This window comes from Peromyscus maniculatus, chromosome 1 (assembly GCF_049852395.1).
Source record: "Peromyscus maniculatus bairdii isolate BWxNUB_F1_BW_parent chromosome 1, HU_Pman_BW_mat_3.1, whole genome shotgun sequence".
Taxonomy (NCBI): domain Eukaryota; kingdom Metazoa; phylum Chordata; class Mammalia; order Rodentia; family Cricetidae; genus Peromyscus; species Peromyscus maniculatus.
The window spans coordinates 194038654-194066223 of NC_134852.1; the positions used below are offsets into that span (position 1 = coordinate 194038654).

Below are 27570 nucleotides of genomic sequence, written 5' to 3' on the forward strand. Positions count from 1 at the left end.
TCCCAAGTGCTGGGATTAAAGGTATGTGCTACCATGCCTGGCCTCAGCCTTGTTTTGTTTTGAAGTTATTTTGCTTATGTAATCCAGGCTGGCCTCAACTCACAACCTCTTGCCTCTGCCTCCCAAATCCTAGAATTAGAGGTGTGTGCTACCCCATCCAGCTAAATCTCATCAGTTAAAGCCCCACTCCTCCTGACCCACCCAATACCCTCCCCCCACTGGAAAACACACCAAAGAGGAGCACTTTGCAGAGGTACCTTGTTCCTTAGAACAAGAAGCCACCTCTCTTCAAAACAACGTCAGCCAAGAGACCAGTCAGAACCCACAGATAGGAAACAGAAATTTAATTTCAGAATATTACATGAATATAAAAACAATATATATGATTGTTTCTTTATAATTACATACATATGCAAAATAACCAAAAGTAACCAACAGGCACAACCTTCTCTTAGGAAACCTTTTAGGAGTTAAGTGAGTGAGTGTGTAGAACATGCACAGGCAAGCCTTGCTGAAAGGCCTTGGGTGAGAGAATGCCCCCTGCAGCCCATTGGTCCAAGCATGCCGGAGGCATGCTCAAAGGTTCTATAGCTTGGGCTGTGGCCTCACGCACTCCAGTTTCCATGGTGACACAAGCACTCAGGCTATTCATCCTGCATCTCCTCACTAGCCCACCTCCATCAAGTCCACACTGCTCTCAGCATTAGCTGTCTAGTTAGTGACGCCAGCTTCTGACAGTGAGTCTGCCGTCGGGCTAACAGGCCCAGGGTCACTCAAAAGCTTCACCTTAGGGGCCAAACTTGAGGACAGTCCTACTGGTTTAGATCTTGATCTTAGCTTCAGTCTGCAGGCTTCAGGGTGAAGGAGAGCAGGGATGATGCTCTTTCCAGGGGAAAGAAGATACCACAAAGACCTCCGCACATGACTGAGGACAGTGCCAGTGTGAGGCCCGACATAGAGCAAGCAGGCAGGCTGTCTAGAAACAGCTGTTCTCAAAGATGGCCATGGTCACACAGCCAGTCACAGTGGCTGCCAGGTCCCCTAAAAACCAGAATTTCAACCCATACACAGACACAGGCTCCTGAGAGGAAAGCCAGAGAGAACACCACTCAGGAGGAAAGAACGGCTCTGCCCTGAGATGAGCTGACCTCCATACAAAACAACCAAACAGCCCCTCCAGAGCCTAAATCGCCACCGTCAGCATCCTGTACGACCTCAGCTCCCAGGGTGTTTTCACAGCAATCCTGACTGACCCTAGGAGGACCTTCTGAGTGAAGCACATTCACTCTGAGTGGAGGGCCAACTGTGGGTCCCCTCAGGACTCATCAGCCGTGCCTCTAGAATGTTCCAGTACTCAGACACAACCAATGTCTCCCAATTCTCGTTCCCTCGAGTGTGTGTGCTGGGGGAGGGGAGGTTCAAACCTTATCACTGACCTCAGAGAGAAAATCCACTTCTGTGAAGGATTAGAAAAAGGGCCCAGCCTTCATTCATTTGCCCAGTGCAGATCCAAATCCGACATGATCTATCTCCTCATACTTGTGTCCTTCTGGTAAAAATATACTCCCTATGTTGACACATCAAAGCCTGTGGCAATTAACCCCACAAAGAAAGGAAAGGTACTTCCAGAGAGATTGTTCCAACATGAAAAATAAACACAACAAACATCCTTTAAGACATAGGTCAGCTGGGTGGTGATGGCTCATGCCTTTCTTTAATCCTGGCACTCGGGAGGCAGAGGCAAGAGAACTCTGAATTCAAGGCCAACTTGCCCTGGTCTACAGAGTTCCAGGATAGCCAAGGCTGCAGAGAAACCCTGTCTCGAAAAATAAAAAAATAAAAAATAAAAGACACAGGTTAAAAACATTAGTTAAATACTGGCTCAAAAACAGCAACTGTCCCCATCAGAAGGGCGACAGCAAGCTTCTGGAGTAATGATGGAATTTTTGTCTGAGTTTCCCCAGGAGACACCACAGGATTAGAACAGCCACATATTACAAGACACAGAAGATTATGCTGTCCCTCAAGTTCATTCTGCATGGAATCACAGCTTCTATAAGAAAAAAATGACCTATAATACCCTTAAATCAAGAGAATGACTATCCAATAAATAAATAAAATACACATTCCCACAGTTACACATGGTAACTGCCCAAGAGGCCAGCCGTAGAAAAGCATGTGCATGGAGTAAACTTCTCACACCCTCACCCAGACCACCCCTGGTCATTAGTTCCACTCATTCAATCCTGCTCCTTCTCTCTCTCTGTCTCTAATAGAGTTCAGAACTCCTGGATGCATCAAGGCCCTGCCCGGCCCTGCCCAGGGCCACATCACAGCATGGTGGAACACACTTAAAGGAAACTTGGTGCTGGGGAGAATGTCTTTGATTTGGTAATACAAAAGGATTTCTGTCTAACCTCACTATATACCTGCTACAAGGACTTTATTTAAAAAGAAACACACCTTTTCTTAGTGACAACAACAAAAAGAGCCACACAGGAGCCTAGACAAATGAATTTGCTGACAAAGATCTTTAAGAATGACCTAAAACTCCTTTAGAGAAAGGAACTAAAACAGCTCCACTGCTCCCAAATACCACAATTTCCTTCACCAGTGCTGTTAAAGTAACAAAATAAACAGTATGCTATGAAAGAGAGGACAGACAGACAGTCAGTCAGTCAGCCTCTGCTACCCCAGAGTTGGCTCTCATTTCAACAACACCACAGCATTTTCAACTGTCTATCATTCGGCTGGCAAACCGTATTTTGCTGTGTGCCTGGGTCCCCACAGTGGAGTGAGGACGGCCGCACAGGTCAACATCCTCACCTGCACCTGCTGCTCACCGGGCAGTGGCTCTGCTGTGCTCCTGCTTCCTGTGCCATCCCGACAGGGAAAGGGGCGGTGAGCAACTGCTCTCGATCACCGGGACACACCACACTGCTTCCTGTGGGAACTCTTCATTAAACCCTATGGGCCCTGCAGAGACAGCTACGCCTGCCTTTCCTGATGCCAGCTGCTCTCAGGAGAGTGCTGAGTGGCATATTTGACACCTAGGATTGTGTGACCGGGTCCGACCAGAGCCAGCCCATCCTAGGACCGCTTCAGTGTCCACACATACAGACTGCAGCAAGCTCTGTGGAAGCTCCTGACTCTTCTCAAGACCCAGGATCTGGCACAGAATGTCACAGTGGCACCAGAGATGTCTCAGGTGAGATGATACCCACAGAGGAAGCAAGCTAACAAACACCCAACTATTCTCACACCACTGGGGAAGACAGGAGGCATGGGGTGCAGCTGACTAGCCAAAATCTGTCAAAACATACTGTCCTGAGTTCTTTCTCATTGCCAGGTCAAATCCCCTATATGAGACACAAGGAATAATAAAGAATGTCTAGAAAAAGCTATAAATTCTTTGAACACAAATAAAATACAGAGATTTCTCAATCTCAGACCGAAAAGGGGTCAAAGGTGTTTAACTTAGAATCCACTTAGGTTATGAATCTAAACAATGGCTTTTAAAACAAGTAAATAAACAATCAATTACTCATCACTAATAACATGGAGAAAAGCCCTAAATACCAGTTAAAATGTAACAGTCCACTAAGACTGACAGTGCTTTTAAGAACTATTACTAGCAATTAAACATAAAATTTCCCATTTTGAAGAAGCAGAAGCGACCTGAGCACACTGACGAAGCACAGCTGGGCCTGCCCACCTACGGCTGGTGTGAGCTGGCTGGTGTCTAGTGGCTTCCTGATGGTAAAACAAACAGAGCGGAGGAGTCTCTCAGAGGCACAGCTCAAAGACATCCAGGGAGTGGGTTAGAGGTATCAGTCGGTCATGGGTGATTGGCTTTCACAATTCAATATGCAGGGAGCAAGCTGCAAACTTCACTGAGAACAAAAGTAACACCTGTCCCACTAAAGAGAAACTTCACCGTGGACAACAGGGGACCTCTAGCTGACCCTTCAGAGGAATCCTAGGTTAAAACAGAAACAAGAGGATTAGACAATAATTAAAACATTCATTTTTAAAAACACCCCATCTAAAAGCTACAGAATCTACACTTAGTATTTTCTCCACATTTAGGATTAAATCATGTGAGAATGTGACCCTCTACCAAGTAAACATCATTGAGTCTGCTTGGTCTAGTCCCAGCATGCTAACTCCTCACAGTCATGATGACAGTGACGGTCATACTTCATGGGGCAGTATGGTGACGGCTGTCACCCCCAGTTCCTTGTACACATTGTCTCAGTTATCCTCACCGATACCTAGATGGGAGGTAGTGTGCTGTCATTTCACAGATGCAGAATCTGCGGCCCACAGAAGCTAGCCTGCCCCAGGGTAGAAAGCTATCAAGCATGGAAATGGAGGGCTGACCCAAGTCGAGTGAATACGGAGCTTGTGCTGTTACCAGCACTGTCCTGCTCACCAGAGAACATCCCCTAAAACCAAGAGCAACAAGCCGCTGACATGGCTGAGACAAGGGGAAGAGCACCGGCGTTGGAGGTGGGTGGGTGTGCATGTCCGTGTGTCTGCGGCAGGACGAGGGGCTGAACCCAGAGCACTGTGCGTGCTAGGCAAGGACATGACCACTGACATTACATATCCTTAAGTCTGACCTTGCAAGCCTCCTTGAGCCAGATGCAGGAATATGGCAATACACACAAAATAAACACCATAGATCAGAGTCAATGTCCATACTTAAGCAGTACTGACAAGATTCAATGGAAAAGTATTCTGTTTGGCTCAGTTAGCCAGACAAGGCTTCAAAGAGGAGAGCAAGGGAAGGTTCAGCTGGACTTTGAAGAATTAGAAGGTTTGACTACCGAAAATAATGCTCCTTGATGAGTGGGTGCTCCATCATGTGTTCTCATCTGGGATAATTTTGCCCCTGTATCCTCAAGGAACACTGGTAATGTCAGGAGGAACTTTCAATCATCATAACTGAGGGCAGGATGCTAGTGGCATCTACTGGATCAAAGCTGCTAGATATCACCAATGCACAAGGCCACTCCACCCAAGGAATTAGGACCTTTGCAAAGTGTCAACAGCGGCCAGAATAAGAAGCCCTTTGCCAACAGAAGTCTCCATCATGCTCTTGATGGTGACAGTGACAGTGCACTATCTTCTTCTGGGGTGACTTCAACATCAGTGTCAGCAGCTAGGATTGTATCCACTGTTCTGTAAGACAGATACATGGGAGGCAGGCTCCTGAGCTGCAAGCTTGGAGACTGGAGAGTTCCAACGCTATCTGGGAGTGAGCTGTGGAAGCAGATCAAGGTGCTAAGAAGGGCAAAATGAGAGAGAGAAGAGTGGAAAATTTAACTCAATTAGCCAAAAACAAGCCAGATGTGGTGGTATACAATCCTATATAATGCCTATAATCCCAGCTACTCAGGAGGCAGAAGTAAGAAGATCACAAGCTTAAGGCCAACCTCAAAAACCTAAAAGAAACCATGTCTCAAAAGAGGAAGAAAATCTTGAAGAAAGGAAGGGGACTGCCTAAGAATGTAGCTCAATAGTAGGGCATGTGTGAAGCCCTGGATTCAATCCCATCACCACACAAACGAAATAAAACAGAACCGAGAGGCCGGCAGACAACAGTAAACCACAGTAAACAGGGAACGGTTAAAGAGGAAGACAACAAGAGGGGTGTTGTCAGGACAGCAGGTTAAGGGGCCCGAAGAGGAGGAGGGTCCTGACATGTGAGGATGCCATTCCTCATCCACCAAAACGTCAGGCATGATCTGTGGGCTGCTACTCTCCTGAAGAAACTCCTTCTTTTCTTTCCAAAACAGAGTTGTCAAGATGAGAAATGATTTCTGCTTCTCTTTAAAAATGAAAGTAACAAGAGGCACAATTGATACAAAACAGCATAGTCTTTAAAAAAATAACTCATGCTTTGATTCGTGGACATCTAAAAAATATTTGAATATGAGTAACTCAAACACTGAGCTTGCTTCAATAGCACAATTCTGTGCAAAGGAAGGGAGGAAGAGAAGCGGGCTCAGGCATTCATCAAAGTGATGAGAAGAGCGTACTACAGCCTAATTTCCTAGAAAACAAAGCTTCATCACCATGACTCTGTTGTGATGGGCATGGGACCCAAGGCCTCACACGTGCTCTACCACTGAGCTTCATGGCCAACACACTTGTACTCTTTCTACTGCTCATATATCAAGTAGTAACTGAACTTCCAGAAATCCTCCTGCCATCCCTCCTGAGTGCAGAGATTTCAACTGTGCAGGACCATGCCTGCCCACAGCAGCTTTTCAACAGAAGAACCCAGAACAGTGTTCTTGGCATTGAAAAAAATCCTCTCTCTCTCTGTTGCCCTCTTCTGGCCTGCAGGTATACATGCAGGCAGAACACTGTATACACAATAAATAAATAAATCTTTAAAAATAAAAAATCCTCAGGCCGGGCGGTGGTGGCGCACGCCTTTAATCCCAGCACTCGGGAGGCAGAGCCAGGCGGATCCCTGTGAGTTCGAGGCCAGCCTGGGCTACCAAGTGAGTTCCAGGAAAGGCGCAAAGCTACACAGAGAAACCCTGTCTCGGGGGAAAAAATCCTCTCTTTGAGAAACCTTGTCTCAAAAAAACCAAATAAATAAATAAACAAACAAACAAATAAATGATCTTCTCTGAACTAAATAGCTTCAAAACCATGCTAACATGATTTCCAAGGTCCTTCTGCATCAGAAAAACTTCAGTGATGCCGGACAGTGGTGGCGCACACCTTTAATCTCAGCACTTGGGAGACAGAGACAGGTGGATCTCTGAGTTCAAGGCCAGCCTGGTCTACAGAGTGAGATCCAGGACAGCAGGGCTACACAAAGAAACCCTGTCTTAGAAAAAGAAAGAAGAGAAAAGCAAAGCAAAGCTTCGGTGACCAGATCTAAAGTCTGCACAGAAGAGGAACGTGATTGAGCGGACTCTGGGCATGGCCATTCTTGGCCTCACACAGCTTTTGTACTTGTCCCACCTGGTTAACGCATGCTCTTAAAACAGCTGATGTGTGGGTCTTGCCTGTGCAGTGGGTCAGTGCCTGAGGACAGTGCTAAACAGAATAACCATCTCAGTTCCCTCTGACTACAACTAGAGCACCTTGGACATTCCAGACAAGAACCACTGCTGACTGAGAAGACACAGACAAGAAGGCATCCAGTAAGAACAGAGGATGATGACAACAGTGAGTACCTTTTCTCCCCTCTTTCTTCCCCTCCGACCATTTCAATCTGGTTGGTGTCATTGTGACAGTTGGAGAGCCAGAAAAAAACTGTAATGAGAAAAGTGTACAGTGGCTTAAATGGTCAAATGTCAGTGCTTCTTCACAGAGACCTAGTTATACCTCTCCAATCTTAACTGGCTAATGTTGGCTTACTGAAATAGCCTATGCTACCTTGAAGGATTTAAATGCTAACCTGCCCTTGACATTCTGCTACGAATTAACTGACCCTTCAGCACTTGGTTACAGAGTCATTGTGCTGGATTGGCCATCTGTACTTGTAACCAGCTATGCTGGTTAGTTTTGGGGGTTTTTTTGTTGTTGTTGTTGTTGTTGTTGTTGTTGTTTTTAATCAACTTGACACAAGTTAGAGTCATCGGGGAAGAGGGACCCTCAATTGAGATAATGCTCCATCAGACTGGCCTGTAGGCAAGCACATGGGGGCATTTTCTCGATTAATGATTGATGTAGAAGGGCACTGGCACTGTGGAGATCCCCCCCCAGGGCAGATAGTCTTGGGTTCTACAAAAAGAGAGAGAGAGAGAGAGAGACGCTTAGTGAGCCATGGAGAGCAAGCCAGTAAGCAGTGCTCCTCCATGGCCTCTGCTTCAGTTCCTGCAATGACTTCCCTCCATGATGGACATAAGCTGTAAGCTAAATAAACCCTTTTCTTTCTGAGTTTTGGTCAATGTTTATCACAGCAACAGAAAGGACATTAATACACGTGATGTACCTTTCTTGAACTCAAAACACATTAAATGATTTGGTGAAAACCTACAGAAGCGGCCCTGAGTACGGCTGACTGAGCCAGAGAATCACAGTAGAACAAGCACCAGCCTATTAGCCTTCCACAAGAGGACAGGAAAAGAACGTGTTCTTACCAAGCTCACATTTTCTTTGCTGACTCTCTTCAGTTCACCCATGGCCAAAGACTCTGGAGTAGGAGACTTGTTTTTCTTTTCTGACATCATCGGATTGCCCAGGACTTTGCGCTGATTGGGAAACGGGAAATATTTTGTTCATGAGCATTTACTATTTTGTAGCTGTACTAGTCTTTAAAACTACAACTTCCTCAATGAAAACACTCAGCATCCTGATAACTTCTGCACACACACAGGCTATATCATACAAGGAAGGGGAAGGCACATAGCAAACAAGAATTACTGTTTCTCTGGGTGATTTAACTACCTGATATTAGCTAATAGCAGTACATCTGTGAGCACGAAAGAAAGACCAGTCACTCTCCAGGGCTGGGCCTTTTTGGAGTCGAGGGGTTTGTGGAAGGTGTGTGCTCTCTGGAAGCTGCTAAGGGTCCCTTCCTCTCCCCACTAGGGAACCACAGACTGGGTCGACTCTAGGGTTCTGCTTCTCTATCCTCCTCACACATGACTAGTAAATGTGCAGAAACTGTCTAAGAATTCCTAATACAGCCACAAAAGGCTCCAGGAGGTCACATGACCATTGACACAAAGAGCAAGAATACAAGGTCTTCTCAACAGCCTGGAAGCCGATGCGACCTGCTGCAGCAGCTCATGGGAACAACTCTTAGAAATGTCCCCACCTTCCCTGCAGAATAAGTCTGAATTCCAAAACAAGAATATTATCAAAACTAAAACAACAAAGAAAAACTATTCAACAGAACTAAAAAACTAAAGCATTGAAGTCTACATTATATCTATCAACAGGGAGTCCAGAATATCCTGATGTGATCAACTATTTACATAACATACTACTCCAGAGGAAAACCTTCCAAAGCAAGAGGTCAATGCAGGACCCACTGTCAGACACACTTCTGTAAAACTGGGAGAAAAGCAAAATTCCACTAGTTTTAATTTTATTTTAAGATTTTGGTTTATTTTTATTTGTGTGTGCACACACATGCACATGTGAGTACAGGTGACTGCAGAGAGCAATCAGATCCACCGGAGCTGGATTTGTGGGCAGGTGTAAGCTGCCCAAGGTGGGTGCTAGGAACTGAGCTGTGGTCCTCTGGAAGAGCAGCAAGTGCTCTTAACTGCTGAGCCATCTCTCCAGCTTCCAAAGTTTTAGATAGAAATCAAATAGCTTTTTTATTTATTTATTTATTTATTTATTTATTTATTTATTTATTTATTTACTTACTTACTTATTTATTTATTTATTTATTTATTTATTTATTTATTTATTTATTTATTTATTTATTGGATTTTTCCAGAAAAGGTTTCTCTGTGTAGTTTTGGTGCCTGTCCTGGATCTTGCTCTGTAGACCAGGCTGGCTCTGCCTCCCGAGTACTGGGATTAAAGGCATGTGCCAACACTGCCTGGCCAAATAGCTGGTTTTTGTTTTGTTTGTTTGTTTTGTTTTTTATTTTTTGTCGGAGCTGAGGACCAAACCCAGGGCCTTGCACTTGCTAGGCAAGCGTTCTACCACTGAGCTAAATCCCCAACCCTAGCTGTTTTTTAAAAGGAACCAAAAAGCTAAAACACACACACACAAATGCTAGAAAAACAAGGCCTGCAGATCCTCCCTTAGAAGGCAGGAATCACTGAGGATGCTGAACAGAGAACAGCAGGATCCATGAGACTAGCTATAAAGCTTCCAGTGAGTTTTCAAAAGGGCATTCTGGACTGGAGCTACGGTGTTTAAGGCCCAGCACCACTCACAGATAAAAATCGTACTTAACTACTTCACTGCAGAGCTACTGAGCAAAATGCCTATATCTTCTATCCGTTCAAAAATCTCTTCATTTATAATGAAAACATCTCGCCCCTCTGTTTTATAAAATGTGCTATTATAACCTCGGTGTTTGACGCTGTTGTGGGCTTGGAATGCAGCTCAATGGCAGGGTGCGTGCTCACATGTATGAGGCCCTGGATCAGCTGACAGTTGTCACCAAAAAAAGAAAAAATAATAATATTCTAAAATGTTTTATCCTGATAACTTCTGAAGTTCAAGTACTTCCTTAGTAAAGAGGTAAGTAGTAGCCAAACAGACAACACCACCTACATTTTAAACAATAACTACCAATACACCTCAAGCCAAAACACAAAATCACATCACTCCACCTTCAATTACAGGAACACTTATATGTAGCAGAGCTACATAGTGAGACCCTGTCTCCAAAAGAAAAAGAAAAGAACTTAACTACTATCAAGTTTATGACCTTCTCCACTTAGTGGATATTTCAGTGGCATTCCTCCAGTCACAGTGTCATAAAACACTGCCAGGTCACCCATCCCCACACTGTCCCTCTGAAACAAAAGATAATGCCTCATTCCCTCCAGACCTCAAGCCACCAGGAGTCACAAATCTCCATGACTTTGACCACTTTGGTACCTCAAATAAGCAGAACTGTCCAACATTTGGCCTTTGGTGACTGGTTTATATGACGTAGCGTCACGTCCTCAAGGCCCACAGAGTGAGGAGTGCATCAGACTCTCCATCCTTTCTGAGGATGAATAACCTGATATACAAATAACTCCCTGAGACCCTGCTTTCAATTTGTTGGTATATACACAGAATTGAAATTGGTGGATCATAAAGTAATTCTAGTGTTGATTTTCTGAGAGACCGCCATACTGGTTTCCTCAACAGCTTTGCCATTTTATATTCCTAGCAGTAGTATAGAGGGTTTTCATTTCCCTACATCCTCGTCGACATTTGTAACTTTCTGTTTTGTGAATAGTAGTCATCCTAGGGAGTTCACTTTACATGCCCCTAATGATTATGATGATGAACACCTTTTCCTGTCTTTCTTGGTCACATGTGTGTCTTGAGAAAAATGTCTATTCTGGTTATTTGCCTGTTTTTTGTTTTTTTGGTTTTTTTTTTTGTTTGGTTGGGATTTTTTTTTTTTTTTTTTTTTGGTGTTTTGAGACAAGGTTTTCTCTGTGTAGCTTTGGAGCCTGTCCTGGATCTCGCTCTATAGTCCAGGCTGGCCTCGAACTCACAGAGATCCGCCTGGCTCTGCCTCCCGAGTGCCAGGACTAAAGGTGTGCACCACCGCTCGGCTATTTGCCTGTTTTATAATGAGCTTGGATTTTCAGTAATTTTGAGCTATACAAGTTCCTTCTATTTTCTGGATAGTATCTCCTAACCAGATCCATGACTTTCAACTGTTCTCTCCTGTCCCACAAATTGCCTTTTCACTCCATTGTGGATAGCAAAGGAAACTCTCCACAGCAAGTGTCATGTCCCAAAGACCACTGGCCCCATCCCTGAGGATGAAGAATGGATTCTAGACCTCTACAAAACACAAAAGGGTCAAAGTTAAGGCCAAGTGAAAGTGCAACTGCTGATGACTTCAGCATAAAGGGGAGAAAATGTAAAGGCACACATTTGTTAGAGAAAAAAATGTGAGTTCTAGTCAAAAGGCTCTTGATATCTGTAGAATTATAGAGCTAATCCCTTTGGATTAGCCCGCCTTAGTGAGACACTGAAATGAGGAGCCTAGGACCAAATCACCTACTGCCATCTGATGGTAGCACTCACTAACTGCACTCATGTTCAGCCATCTGCATACCCAGCAGCGACAACTCAGAAATAGACTTTCTAACAGTTCAAAACACAAGATTTCTAATCATTTTGACACATGGAAAGAGACTAAAACAACAGTGAAATCATTAAGTTCACCAAAATTAAAGATATCAAAATTCACTGGGGTATTAGAAAATCCATTTGTCCAACAATTTCCCTAGTCCTCAGCTTGCTCACTTCCCCACACATGTAGCGAACCGCACAACGAAGTGTGTAGTGTGCCTAAACAGTGGTAGTGGTACACACCTTTAAGCCCAGCACTCAGGAGGCAGAGGCAGGCGGATCTCTGTGAGTTCGAGGCCAGCCTGGTCTACAGAGCGAGATCCAGGACAGCCAGAGTTAGACAGAGAAACCCTGTCTCAGGAGAAAAAAAAAGTGTGTAGTGTGAAGCAGGAAGCAAGAGACTCCTATCCTCAGACACGGGGAAGAAGGGAAGGCTGCTGTTGCTTTCTCTACAGTGTTCCTTCCATTTGTGACAGTAAAATGCTTCGGAAAAAAGCCTTTCCCAACTCTGTCCCCTCACCAATTAACCCTTTGTAGGACTCCAAGGAATAGAATTAAACTGTTTGTGCACAAGCAAAGAAGACACGCATGTCCTGAGAAGCGATGTGGACAGCAGCAGCGTGGCTGACTCACCTTGATAAGCCCACTAAAGGAGCGTGAACGGGCTCTCTTCTGGACCCTGGGAGTAGAAGGCTCTTGCCCTGGTGTTTGAGTCAAAGACTGCTTATGGAACTACAAGAAAATATAGAGTACATTTGATTAATATTGTCCCATCAAGAAATGACAGTCAAGGCAATCAACAGCTGAGTGTAGATACCCAGAAAGCCAGAGTCTTTCTGTGCAGCTGTAGAGAGTAGGTTGATAAGCAATCACAAAAGCACAAGTGACATTCACTATCCCTGTTTACAGACAGTAAACCAAGATCCAGAGTGCTTAGGAACTGCCCCAAGACCTGACAGTAAACCAGATCAGTTTTGCATCAAGTACCTTGGAAATAAAGTTCCTAGCACAACCCATGACAGTCCTTTTTTTAAGGTAGAATCTCATGTAGCAGAGGCTGGCCTCAACTCTCTGTATGGCCAAGAACAACCTTTAGCTCCTAATCTTCCTGCCTCCATCTTCCAAGTCATGACATTATAAAGCTAGAAGGCTATACCCAGTTTATGAGGTGTCAGAGATCCAGGCCAGGGCCTCATGAATATAGAGCAAACACTCTACCAACTGAGCTACATCCCTAAGCCAAAATGTTCCCAAGGTATTAACGCTCTCTAACCATCCACCAACAATACTGTGAAGGGAAAGAGACTTTTCCTTCAATGCTGGCAGTGCTTTGTGTGGAGGCATCTCCAGGAGAAAAAGGGAAGACACAAGTTAGTAAGTTAATGTATAGTCTTTACCCGATGCTCTCATTCACTGGTGTGTGTGTGTGGGGGGGGGGGTTGTGTGTGTTTGGTTTTATGACAGGGTCTCACTGTGTAGCTCTGGCTGTCCCAGAACTCACTATGTAGACCAGGCTACTGAACTCACAGATTTGCTTGTCTCCATCTCCCTACTGCTGGGATTATAGACATATGACACCACACTCAAGTTCTGCAGCCCTAAACCATCTCTAAGGCCACAACAGAACACTTATAAAGGACTTTGTCAACTGCTGAGAACAGCTCAGTTTCCAACATTGTCTGATACTTTTTTATATCTTGTCCTATGCTGGAGATGCCCAAAAAATAAATAAAGGCAATCTTGCTCAAAGAAAGTACTAACTGAACAAGAAATTTAAAAAGCTGACTGCTGTACTTGGGTCTACAGTGTCCTCCAAAGCCAGATCTGGGGTCAGGGGTGGAAGGTATCTATCCTATAAAGGGCCTACTGGTAAGTCTTGGTTCACTGGGGCCATGCCCTCAAAGAGTACTACAGCCCCTGACCATGAGATACACTGTTTTGCCCTTACACATGCTGATGCCATGATGTCAAACCTCCCACAGGCCCAACAGCAACAGGGGCACTCAGTTGTGGACAGAAACTTCCACAACTGTGCTCCAAGTGTTCCTCCTTCCTTTAGCGTGTTGATTATCCTGGGAGTTTGTACAGGAAGGGAAAACTGAATAAAATGCACTGACCTTGCCTATGCAGCTAAAATTCAAGAGGGACTGAGATGAATTTCCCAAGAAACTCCCAAGCAGTAAGGATTCATTCACACCATGATTTGAGTCCTCAAAATGGCAAACGAAAGGCCTAATCTTGCTTCCAAAACCCCCAAAGAAGCAAACTCAGCCACCAGAATTCCTGTTCAGTACACTTGAGCCTGCTTTGTGGTGTTTCCTAACTGCAAACAATTGCATCGGGAAGAGCTACCACTTCCGCTCGACTGCCATTCTGCCCATCCTCCCACCTTCACAAGTGTGACACAGGCATGCAACTATCACTGTTGTGCAAACCTGAAAGTTGAAATTCAGAAATTAAATTATTTACCTAGAAAACATAGAGCATTTCAGTTCTGGACCATTGGAACTGTTGGTTCTCTCCAAGCAAACTTGGAGATATTCTAAGCACAGTTAACTTCAGAAACCCAAGCACTTGCCCACCTCTCTCCAGGACAGGAGTGCATTGCGGTTCCATGGACCAGCCTGCTATTTTGGCTGGGCCAAAGCTTGTTCCCAGTAAGAGTGAAACCCAAGTGAGATCTTAGCTGCTCTCTGGGGATTCCCAGAGCCCACCCCACTCCCCCATCCTGGCACCTGTCTGATAAGCTGCTTCTTCTTCGCTGAGTCTGGCATGTTATGAACATGCTGGAAGAGTTCTTTCAGGGCCTCTTCTGTATGCTGCTGGGTCTCCTCCTGTTGAGAACAAGAATCGAACCTGTTCCGTTTCTGAGATCTTGCCAGCTGGAAGGACATGCCATGACAAGAGGTCGTCAGATCAAGATCATCCTACAGAAAAATTTATAAAAAAGCAAATTAATACATCCTCAATACTCATGACATAACTTTCTATTAATAGCATCATATATTTCTCTAAGCTCATTTGCTCTCATATGCTGCTGGCTAACTTTTATTGTCAATTTGACACAACCAACAGTCACTGGAAAGAGGGAACCTCCACTGAGGAATTGCCTTAATCAGACTGGCCTGTGGCCATATCTGTCAGAGACTGTCCTGACGGATGTGGGAGGGGGAGGGCCCAGCCCACTGTAGGTGGCACCATCTCTAGGCAGGTGAGCCTTGACTATCCAAGAAAGCTAGCTAAGCATGAGCCAGTGAGTGAGCCAGCAAGCAGCATTCAGGGTCTCCACTTCTGTTTAAGCTACTGCCCTGAGTTCTCTCAGTGATGTGACCTGGAAGTGGAAGATGAAATAAACCTTTTTCTACCCTAAGCTGCCTTGGTCATAGTGTTTATCACGGCAACAGAAAGCAATCTAGAATACAATCTTTTTTCTCTCCTTTTTAACTGAGAGAGAGAGAGAGAGAGAGAGAGAGAGAGAGAGAGAGAGAGAGAGAGAGAGAGAATATATGTGTGGCTCCCATGAAGGCCAGAAGAGGGTGTCAACTTCCCCAGAGCTGGAGTTACAGATGGCTGCAAGTCACACAACATGGATGCTGGGGACCAAAGTACAGTCCTCTACAAGAACAGCAAGTGATCAAACCTTTTAACTATTTGAGAGTTTAACCACATCAATGAACTTGAATAAGAATTAATTATATAGGAGTGGATATAGGCAGGATATCTGGCCTCTGTTGGCACCCATGCACATACCCATACACATAAGTAAAAATTAAAGGCTGGGCATGGTGGAGTCAGAGGCAGGCAGATCTCTTTGAGTTCAAGGCCGGTCTGTTCTATATAGCCAGTCTCAAGATAGCCAGGGCTACACAGAGACCTTGGACTCAAACCAAGATCCAAGACCCAACATTACCACCACTACCACCACACACACACACACACACACACACACAAATAAACAAATAAATAAATTTAAATTATGGCTGGAGAGATGGCTTAGTAGTTTAAAACACTGGCTGTTCTTTTTGAGGACCTAGATTTGATTCCCAGGACACATATGGCAGTTCACAGTCACTTGTAACTCAAGTTCCAGAGGATCCAACACCACCTTCTGACTTCTTCTTTTTTTTTTTTTTTTTTTTTGGTTTTTTGAGACAGGGTTTCTCTGTGTAGCTTTGCACCTTTCCTGGAATTCACTTGGTAGCCCAGGCTGGCCTCGAACTCACAGAGATCCGCCTGCCTCTGCCTCCCGAGTGCTGGGATTAAAGGCGTGTGCCACCACCGCCCGGCTTCACCTTCTGACTTCTATAGGTTACTGCATACAAGTGGTAAAGTTACACACACATAAAATAAAATAAATATTTTAATTAAATTAAAATTTTAAAAAAGAATTAATTATATAATACTGGACCTCTGTTACTATAATGTTTGATATTTACAGGTTGCTTAGATCATAGGCTATAAAAATACAATGCATCTTATGAAAAACTTTAACCTAAGATCTGTCATGACACTAATGTCGAGTATATCATCCACCAATGAGGACCTCTGAAGGCAAACAAGCAGGCATATTACACATAGGGGCACTTTAATTCCACAACTTTCTTCTTAGTCTCTGTCCCTGCTAAAATGAATGATTATATAAGTTTGAGCTGTAACATTAAAAACAATGGCTTAATGATGATGTTACACCTTGTTTTAAAACTTCACTAATCTTAATCCTTCCCTTGTTTGAAGACCAGTTTCCTGTTCTTACCTTTGACACTGGGGTTCTGGAGCCCAGATAGTATAACCTGGCACATTCCCGAATATAAGCAGGAGCCTGAGTAGGACATAAAAGAAAACCGGGGCTCAGTGATTAATAGGACTACAATTCTTTCAGGCCACAGAAAGAGAATCATAACATTATCTAATGGACAGATTACTGTGGAAAGCCAAACACTTGCCAAAATACCATATTTGACCAAATAGGCACCTCAACAGGTCAAATGGGAAACTAGGAAGACACTACTGTAGTTGCCGATGTTTTAAAAAAACAACACAGCATGTGGCACTCACGTGAGCCAACATAAAAGCACAGACCATTCCCAGTGTCTCTCTGCCTCCTGCTTGCAGATCAAGATGGGAGCTCTCAGCTGTCCTGCCGCCATGCCTTTGCTCTGCCGTCATGGGCTCTAACTGTCTGAAACCATAGGCCTAAATAAATGCTTTCCTTTCTAAGTTGCCTTGGTTAGCTGTGCTTGGTGGTGCACACCTTTAATCCCAGTATTTGGGAGGCAGAGGCAGGTGGATCTTTGTGAGTTGGAAGCCAGCCTGGTCTACATAATGAGTTCCAGGACTGCCAGAGCTACACAGAGAGTCCCTGTCTCTAAAAAGAAAAACAAATAAAACAAACAAAAAAAAAATTGCCTTAGCCATTGTGTCTTGTCAGCAATAGAACAAAAGTAGCTATGACGTATGAAAAAATGTCCCATATCACCCATCTCTATAGACATCAGAACTACAATGAGACCCATCCCACATCCACTAAGACAACAATCAGAAAATGTATCAGGAAAAAGGGGGCTGTTAAGGACATGGATCCCACCCTGCTCTTAGGAGAAATGGAAAACAGTGTGGCAGTTTCTCAAAAACACTTAAAAAGTATTACCATACGATCTAGGAAATACACCAAAAAGAATAAAGGCAGAAGCCAAGCAATGGTGGCACACACTCAGGGGGCAAAGGCTGGCAGATCTCTGAGAAACCTCAAAAAACCAAAATCAAAAATAAAAAGAATAAAGGCAGGGCTTTAAGAAATGTTTAACCATCCATGTTCACAGCAGCATTACTCACAACAGCTTAACCATAGAAGCAATCTAAATATTTATTCATATATGAATAGATTAGCAGGACATGAATATACACACATGGAATACTATACAGCCTTAAGAAAGGAAAAGCTGTCACATGCTACTGTGTGGATAAATTTGAAGAGTATGCTGAGTAAGTCAGTCAGTAATAAAAAGACAAAAACTAAAAATATGAAAAAAAGATCTACCATATGACCCAACTATTTCACTCCTGGACATGCACACCCAGAGAACTCCATACCTCCCCATACAACAGTTACACCCCATGTTGATTGCTGCTTATCACCATAGCAAAGAATTGGAATTGATCTAGTTGTCTATCAACAGATGAATGAAGTGAAAATTTGATATATACAAAAAAAAATAGACTATTACTTAGCTCTAAAGAAAAATAAGGTTAAAAATTGGCAGGAAAATGGATGGACTTAGAATGTATAATATTAAGCAAGGTCACACTCAGAAATAAAGCACATGTACTCTCATATGCAGAGTCTAGGCGTATATAATGTATGTATATGTAAACAAGTGCGTATGTGGGTGCAGTATAACATGAACACAAGAGAAAAAGGCTAATAGTGAGTGAGGAAGGCCTGAACACAGGTGGTAGACATGAGTTATGGAAGAGGATGTAAACGAATTGTTTTTTAGTTCTAACTCTGTCGTGGATTGTTGGTTTGGGTGGTTGGTAAGGGCATAAAATACAATCAAGAGTGAAAAAATGAAACATGAAGCTTCACAGATTCCATTTCAAGTACCAATTCTAACTGTAAATAAGTTCATTAAGTTGTATAGACTTTGGGTTAATTTTGGTGTATGACATCTTTATTTATTTGCAAAGGTTTTTTTTATTGTTGTTGTTGTAGTTTGGTTTGGTTTTTTTGAAACAGGGATTCTCTATGTAGCCCTAGATGTCCTGGAACTCACTCTGTAGACCAGGCTGGCCTCGAACTCAGAGATCTGCCTGCTCTGGCTCCTAAGTGCTGGGATTAAGTCTGTGCCACCACGCCTGGCTTGCAAGGGTCTTTTTAATAATAAAGTTTACTTTAAATAAAAGAAAAGAGGGGACCAGAACTAGGTGGTGCTCTTGGATATTCTTATCCTCTCCAGAGGACAAAAGATTCCCTATCAAGGAGGTACACTCTAATGACCAAGATGTGCCTGCAGGGCCATTCCTAAATGCTTGGCATCAGCAGTGGGTCAGGGGTGCAATCTAAAGAGGTCCTGTCTCCAGGACAGCTGGGATCCTCTCCCTGAAGCAGAGGGCCTTTAGGAAGCTCAAGACACTGCAGCCCAGCTGTTCAGCAGAAAACCAAAGTAGAGGACTTCACTTTCAAACATTAGCACAAGTGGCTTTTGTGTAACGGACTAAATCCATGAAATCTACACGAGACATACACACTTCTTGAGAAACTTATCCCCCAGAAACACCGCCTGCTTGGGCTGAAAGAGACAGTATGGCATGAAAAGGGGCTGCCAAACCACAAAACTGGGTTTTTGTGGTAGGTAGGCAAGATCAAACTAGGCGACCACCAGCTTGAAGCCAGTCAGCCAGAGGACCGAGAAGACTTGGCTCCTATTTCTAGCCCTCCCACCATCCATTATGCTTTACAATCCCAAACAACGCCTCTCATCCAGGATCCTACTCCGTCCCCATCTTCCCTGTTCTGTTACTAGCCAAGTGCCATCCCTTACCTACCTTAAAAAGTTTCTGGGAGTGTTTGATCATAAAAGCCATCCCAGTATTTAATTTTGTGATATTCTCCTGAAGGTCATTAGCAGTGACCTAGTCAGTGGAAAGAGATGGAAAAAAGGGCATTAAGAACTGGGAAGTGCTCAACAGTACTCTGTCACTTTGGGTTAGCAAGTTTCCACTTGAAATGACATAATAGCACAGACCTGTGTCCCTAAAGTGACCAGGAAATCCTCAAACTTTCTTCATTTCCTACTTCTCCTCACAGACATCTAAGCAGAAAATCTAACCTAGGATTCAAAACACACACAGCAGAAAAGCCACATTCTGTACTAGCCATCAAAGACACTGGCTCAGAGAACCGTCTAACACTACTAGAGCTGACATCTTTCTACAATACAGTCAAACTGCCATTGATCCCTTCTCTTGTTTCTCTTGCCTCCTTAAGCATTTCAGCATCTCTATATGCCATGCCTTCATCCTTGTTATTTCATCTGTTTGCTCTTCCCAAGGCCCCACACAGGCTTCTTTTTATAACCACAGCTTGTTTCTTTCCCACAGCACTGAAGGTTTTATCTCAGTTGGTTGTTTGGGAGGGGTCAAGCCCAGGCTACAGCACATACTCTGACGATAGGCTTCCCGCCTAGCCCTCTAGAACTAATTCAAAAGCCTTCACCATGAGACTTGAGCTCCTTGATGTAGATAACTGTTGGTGTATCTGCTTCCCATTAACCCACCCCTGGCTTTTCAGAGCAGTTCATTAATTTTAACTTGTTACTTACTAATATAAAATATTACATATAACCTCTCTCCTTAACTTTCCTTTCCTTATTTCTTCGTTTGTTTGTTTCATTGGTTGGTTGGTTGGTTGGTTTCTCTGTGTAAAACTCTGGCTGTCCTGGAACTTGCTTTATAGACCAGGCTGGCCTCAAACACACAGAGATCCACCCACCTCTGCCTCCTGAGTGCTGGGATTACAGGCATGTACCACCACCAGCCAGCTCCTTATTTCTTATACTCTCAAAAACCTCCCACTGGTCACTATAACAATCTGTTCTATTGTTTTTTCTAACAACTCATGAGGTAACTGGTAACAGCTACTACCTGCCCACTGGACACAGAAAGTATAAAGAAACAAGTAACAGATCTGGGTTGTAGTTTCCAACCCAGATAAACTACTCATAATCTCATGTCCTATCAAAGCCTGTGTTGTGAAGAAGCAGAAACCTGAGCTTCATGTGTTCAGGTCAAACATTTGTTTAACAGACTATTTGAAAATGTAAGCCAGTAATGAGGCCATGACCCCAGTAAGAAGCACACTTAGTTTTATGAAAGGAAACTGAATATATGGAGTAAAACCGTAGGAACAGGCTAGACTGCATTGTCACATGATCACACTACTCTATTCTAAACCTTTAGAAATCAATTTGTATTAATCCTTCAATCATCAGAAATCAACCTGATTTACACAGGAACATTCCTATTAAGATGGGATTCACAATGTCTAGCCAAAACAAATATTCTAGCTTCTTTAGCAGTTAGAATGTTCCAGAAAGAAGTAGCCATGCAGGGTTACTGGAGACTGACTTATCAATGAGGTTACAGGACCAGGCCCCTCAGCTCCTAACCTCATAAATATGAAGGCTGAACCTTGGATCCTTGATAACCTCACCATGTACAACCACAGGAGGGACCCAGCCTGAGAAAGCCAAGCCCTGAAGATCTTCCCCTCAATACTAACATTTTTGGGCCACAGGACATGGGGTGCAAACATAAGGGCAAGGTTGTGGGCAGACATCTTATTCTTGTCTTGCTTCTTCGCTGTTTGATACAGGAGATCAAGCAGTAACTTCAGCAAGTTCCGATTGGCTGGAGGGAGAATGAGGAAAAGCAGCTGCAGGGCCTCAATCTGCCGCTCCTTGTCTGGTATGCTGGTCTTATTTCCTTTATCATCAAACTGCATCAAATCTTAAAAAATAATAATGAAAAGGAAGGAATAAACCAAAGAAAAGTCAATGCTACTTATTATTGATTATTATTTTCCACTTAGTCCCACCAAATAAAGAGAAGGAATAAAAGAATCAATCATAAAGGAAATTCAAAACTGCTAATACCTTAGGAAGGTCCTAGATTCAAATATCAACACTGTAAAACTAAAATAAAATGAAAAAGGCAATGGGCCTTGCAAAGTACTTCCTGTGTGACTATGAACATGTTAGCAGGCATAGCATGAGCCCTAGCACAAGAAAGAAAATGCAAAACACAACAAATACTATGTCAATCTAATTCAATAACCAAAGACAATCCAATGTTAAGATGTGGGAAAGAGTTAAGTAGGTTAAGTGTGGTGACGTACACCTGTGTGCCTAGCACTCAGAAGGCTGAGAGGCAGCCTGAGACATAATAGTGGCACCTTATCTCAAAGAAATAACAAAAACAAGCAAATAGCAAAAAACACTGAATAGATATTCCTTCCAAGAAAATAACACACACAAGCCAGGCATGATGACACACACCTATAGTTCTAGCTACTTAGGAGGCTGAGGTAGAAGGATTGTGAGCGTGACATAATTTAGCAATGCATGGTCAATGTAAAGAAAAGGGGGAAAGGAAGAGAAAGGAAAGAAGGGAGATGACATACGAGGGGTCAGAAAGCCTAAGCATGCCTGAATCGTCTATCAGGAAAACCACAAGATACTACTTTACACCTACTAGGATGAGCTGAACAAAAGTACTAACAATACAAATACAAACACGAGCACTAAACCTTCTATGCAGGTGGGAGTGTTAAATGGTCTTTTTTTTAAATCTATATGGGTCTTCTGCCTGCATGTAAGTCTGTGCACCATGTATGTGCACTGCCCACTGAGGCCAGAAGAAGGCATCAGATCCCCTGGAACTGGAGTTACAAAGAGAGATTGTTGTGAGCCACCAAGCAGATACTGGGAGTCAAACCAGGGTCCTCTGAAGAGCAGCCAGTACTCTTAACCCCTGAGCCATCTCTCCAGCCCTAGTGTAAACACTTTGGAAAACAGTTGGGCAGTGCCTCAAAAAGTTAGTTACAATTATGTCCCAGCACTACTCAAAAGAATTAAAATCAAGTCCCCACGCACCTCTGACAGTGTCAGCCTATCCCTAGTTGGATAGGTTATGGCTAAAGGGTAAGTCAGAGGGAATCATGCACAGGATGACTCCTCTCCAATGGTGCCACACCTTCCCACGTTCTCAAGAGCATTGAGTCACCAGACAGCACAGGAGAGGATGTCAGATACTGTACCAAATGAGGAGCTCAGCAGGAAGGCAAATAAAGCAAATACTCTACATGTTAACACATAAAATAACATTTATACTTTCTCATCGTTTTCATTCTTTGTTTGCTTGGGTTTTTTGTTGTTGTTGTTGTTGTTGTTTTCGTTGTTTCAAGACAGGGTTTCTCTGTGTAGCTTTGGAGCCTGTCCTGGAACTTGCTCTGTAGATCAAGCTATCCTCAAACTCACAGAGATCCACCTGCCTCTGCCTCCCAAGTGCTGGGATTAAAGGTGTGTGCACCACCACGTGCACCACCACCACCACCACCAGCAGCGGCAGCCTCTAATCTTTTTTAAGGATCTAAAACTTTATTTCTTTGAAATGTAACTGTAAAATTCCATGCATATTAGTAACATATCATCATTTGTACTATTAAAATCACCAGTGAATGTGACTTTAAAAACCTCAGCTGAAGAGCTGGAGAGATGGCTCAGAGGTTAAGAGCATTTGACTCACAGAGGGGGTAGTAAGAAAGAGAGGGAGGAAAGGAAGGAGACAGGGAGGCAGAGAAGGTGAAGGGTGGAGGAAAAGGGGGTGGGAAGAGAGAGGAAATGCCATGGGTGGAAAACTAGGCATGGATTTTGACACTGTGTGCACTTAGAGCCTCCTGTAGCATAATAGCTGTGCACTTTAAGAATGAATCCCCTACCACACAGACACAAAGAATGAGGAAACTAAGAGCTAAGAATAGAACAGTCTCCAAGATACACTAAGTGAAAAAGCAAACACAGAACAATGTGTATAATATTCTGCCTTTACATAAACAGAGGGAGAAAAGGAGGTACACACACACAGTGTACAAAACACCTCTGGAAGGCTACATTAGACATCACAGCCCTGGTTGCCTTTGGGAAGAACTGGTGCTAGGGAATAGGGTAGGAGAGAAGCTTTTCCATCATGACCATTGAGTATTATTTGCCTACTCAATAAGCAAATAATAATGCTTTTAAAAGAAGAGCTTGCAGAGGCAGAGATGACTTCAACTTAGGCATGGAAATACCTCCAAACCAAGGCAAAAGCACAGAACCAGCAACCACCTGAGAAGTATAAACCCAGTGATACACCCAACCCTATGTGAGGCACACCTTTATCGAGCAATTGAAATGTTCCAAGTACTATGGTAGGCTACATCTGAGATACAAAAATCAACAAGAAATTTATTTATCAAAAACATTTAAGGGGATTTAGAGATGACTCAGAGGTTAAGAGCACTTGTTGCTCTTGCAGACAAAAACACCCACACATATAAAATAAAAATAAATCTTTTAAAAAAATATTTTTTTCAAAGGAAAACATTTAAAGTCTATGAGATGTCTCAAAAGGTAAAGAAGCTTGCTGCCAAGCCTGATGACCTGAGATCAGTCCTCAAGACCCACATGGTAGAAGAGAACTGATTCCCAAAAATTGTCTTCTGACCTCCACATACATACCATGTCATTGTACATGAACACACAAAATAATTGTAATTTTTAAAAAAATGTTTCAAAGGGAGAAGGATGAAGAGGAAGAAGACAGTAACTGATCAAATCAAACGTAACTAGGCAAGAGTTGTAAGTACATTAGGATGATGAAGTCTGAGTCAGTATCAGCACCACAGTGAGTAATAAGCAACAGGAGCTCACAAAGGACTTCACTAAACTAAAAAAATATTTCCATCTCTTTCTCACTTCTTATACTCACCCGCAATTTTGAGGTGTACATGGAAATGTTTATGGGTAAGCAGAGGCTCTGGTAACTCTCCTAGAAACATCTTCAGTAGCGTGGCAACATCATTTGAGTGAAATTCTCCTGAATCCAAGTCAATATCGGTTCCATTATTGAGAGCATCCCTCAAAAGCTGCTGTCGGACACTGTTGCCTGGTACTCTGAACAAGCCTTCTACTCGCAAGTCTGCTTAGCATGGACAGCCGAAGAGAACAGAGGAGAATCATGTTAATGTACGTAGTATAAACATGGCTTCTCTTTAAAGACCTTACACAGCACCCTTTATAAAGGAGGTTTTGCCAATATTTCTAGGGAAGCTTAAAACCTTTGTGGCTCCCCTGAGCACCTAGAGATGACTCAAACCGAAAGGTGGTCCTGCAAAGGTCATTCATCCTCCTGAGGTACCACTGGATACAGAATTTAACACAATAAATAGTCAAAAAAAAAAAAAAAAAAAAAAGCTTGAAAACAAATCTCAAAACCTTTATCCTTATTCCTCACAGACTCTCAAGGAGCTGAGTTCATCTATGGGCGTTTGTGGTTCCTATAAACTGTTTCCTTCAGCCAAGAATAAACCTAGACTCTCTGCATTATTGTGTGACTCTGACAGATCACTCTGCAGCTAAGAGACTCCCAAAAGCTTAGGTCATTCCAAATGAGCTGCTCCCATCCAACTAGGCTCTAAACTCACATAAGGAGATCTCAAAAGACAGATAGACATGTTGTTTGATCTGGAAGACGCTTGTCCATGTTTCCATCTGTGAGTATTCCCCCCATTTCAGGGCCAGGCAGGTGACAATAAAGGAATGAATGGGACTCACAACAAACTGCACAACACATCCCTGTCCTCCAGCACGTCACATCCACACAGCAGCTGGGCTGAAGGAAGCCAAGTATTCTCATCACACAAACAAGCTGAAAACCTGGATTCTCTCCATCTTAAAACCCTGATGGCTGGTTATGTTTTTAATCTATCTTTTGCCAAAATAAAAAAAAAAAATGTAAAAGCTCTTTAAAAACCCACAAATCCAGATGCCTCCAACCCTTTCAAGATGCGAGTCCACAATCTCTGTTGTGCTCCTCCTGCACACCCAGCAAGTCAGAGAGGCATATCTGGTTGGTATTTAAATGTGTCAAGTCATATAAAAAGCTCCACATTTTACCAGTTCTTGACTGTGCTGAGCTCTTAGATGACACAACCCACAGGACTACTAAAAACTAAATGAGAATTAACTGAAGAGTGCATGCTAATCACAGAACTCTGAAGATGGAAGTACGATGCTTTCTTGAAAAATGCCCTAATTCTTTAGGAACAAGGAATTCTTCCAGAATTGTCTAAGAGGTAATTATGATTTCATAGACATTATCTAATTTATCTACATCTTTGAAAGCAAAGCAAATCAATAATGGACATGAAATTCAAAGGGAAATATATTTTTAAAATCTACCACCTGAAAATCAGTGGTTCATTTCTTTGTTGATGGGTAGTTGGCATTTACTAACTCATCAGCCACTCTCAATGGAAAACTAGCAATTCTTCATTAAACACAGAATACTGAAGCTTTGAGTAGTCTTACTTTTGTGCAGATATTCAATCAGTTGGTATATCTGGGCAATGCCTTCCTCTGTCAGTGGAGATCCAAATACCACTCCTTTTTCTGAAAAAACATATCATAGGACAGGGCTGTATCACATAAAGAATACAAGGCCATCAATGTAATGATTCTTTCTACACACATTTATTTGGTCAGGGGGCAGGGGCATGACAAACATGTGGTGTTCAGAGGACAACTTATGAAAGATGGTTCTTCCCTTCCACCATGTGGGTCCTGGGGCTCAAACTCAGGTCATCAGACTGGCAATGGATATCTTTACCTGCTGAGCCTTCTCAACAGTCCAAATACCATGATTTTAAAAGCATTCATGCATTCTATTTTCATTAAATGTTTTCACAAGATTGTTAAACAAAAAGTTAAAAAAAAAAATTTAGACTAAAAACTAGAAATACACGAAAAAATGCTGTCAGATCTGGGTCCAATTCCCAGCACCCATATGGCAGCTCACTTCTGTCTGTGACTCCAGTTCCAGGGGATCCAATACCTTCACACAAACATACATGCAGGCAAAATACCAATGCACATTAAAAATAAATAAATCCTTAAAAAGAAATCGTGCTCTACACTTCCTGAGTGGCTTTGAGGCCTGCTCCACAGGAGGGAATTCATACCTGGTACTATAAACCTGGTCAAAAGCCCATGGCTGGGGAGGCCCACTGGGCCTTCAGAAGCAACCTACTACTACTGTTTTGCTAAATTGTCAAGCTGTCAAAGTGACTTTAAATGTTTATGCTACAGATGTGAGCTGCTGTCAACCTGAGTCAGAAAGCCTTCTTTTCCAAGAGGGCATCAGTTAATGTAGACTCATAATGGTCACAGTGCCTTGAATAGCTGATTGTGTATTCAACCCTAAATGGAACATCAATATCAACATTCTCCCCAAAAAAGAAAAAAAAAAAAAAATGTAGGAGCTGGGGATGGAGATGAACAAGGTGAAACGCTCTCTTCTGAACATGGAACAGCCATTACACTTAAGACCCGACAGCAACTGTGATTAACTGCAAAAGACCTGCACAAGACCAAGCCAGTCAATGTTACATGCCCCACCCCAGCGGAGGAGCTGTTTCAGTTGACGGCTGCTCCGGGTGTGCAGCCACTGGGAAATCCCTCATGTTCCCATACCTGTGTGCATGCAGGCAGCACAACTTACACTCTGTGGGTTATTTTAAAAAGGAAAAAAAGCCAGGCAGTAGTGGTGCAGCCTTTAACCCCAGAACTCAGAAGGCAGAGGAAGGCAGATCTCCTGAGTTCCAGGCCACTCTGGTCTACAGAGTAAGTTGCAGGACAGCCAGAGCTGCACAGAGAAACTCTGTGGGGGATGGGGGGTGGCACACACTTTTCATTTCAACACTGAGGAACAGAGGTAGGTAGACCTCTGGTGAGTTCAAAGCTACCTTAGTCTACATAGCATGTTCCAGGCCAGCCAGGGCGACATAAGAGATACTATCTAAAAATAAACAAACTGAAAGAAAGGAAGGAAGGAGAATATGAAGCTCAGATGGGGATATACTTGGGGAGAGTCCAGGGGAAGTTGGAGGGAAGGAGGCAGACAGGATCAAAATATAATTGCATACACGTATGAAATTCTCAAAGAATAAATTATATATACATACATATGCATACACACACACAGAGCAGTGCTACAACTTA

General features: G+C 43.2%; 1 protein-coding gene across 2 annotated transcripts in view; it reads right to left on the reverse strand.

Moving 5' to 3' along the window:
* Positions 1-329: 329 nt before the first annotated feature.
* The window catches only part of Arhgap19 (Rho GTPase activating protein 19), a 44360-nt gene continuing 17119 nt past the window's right edge, over positions 330-27570 (reverse strand). For both annotated transcript variants that reach the window (XM_006990456.4, XM_016008753.3), the window contains exons 3-12: positions 25882-25962; positions 24281-24490; positions 21033-21259; positions 19298-19384; positions 16506-16571; positions 14488-14679; positions 12386-12484; positions 8115-8225; positions 7206-7284; positions 330-3979 (exon numbers count right to left, since the gene is read on the reverse strand). In XM_006990456.4, the coding sequence (XP_006990518.1) occupies positions 3969-3979; positions 7206-7284; positions 8115-8225; positions 12386-12484; positions 14488-14679; positions 16506-16571; positions 19298-19384; positions 21033-21259; positions 24281-24490; positions 25882-25962 (1163 nt within the window). In that variant the 3' untranslated portion in view covers positions 330-3968. The remainder of the gene's footprint in view (positions 3980-7205; positions 7285-8114; positions 8226-12385; positions 12485-14487; positions 14680-16505; positions 16572-19297; positions 19385-21032; positions 21260-24280; positions 24491-25881; positions 25963-27570) is intronic.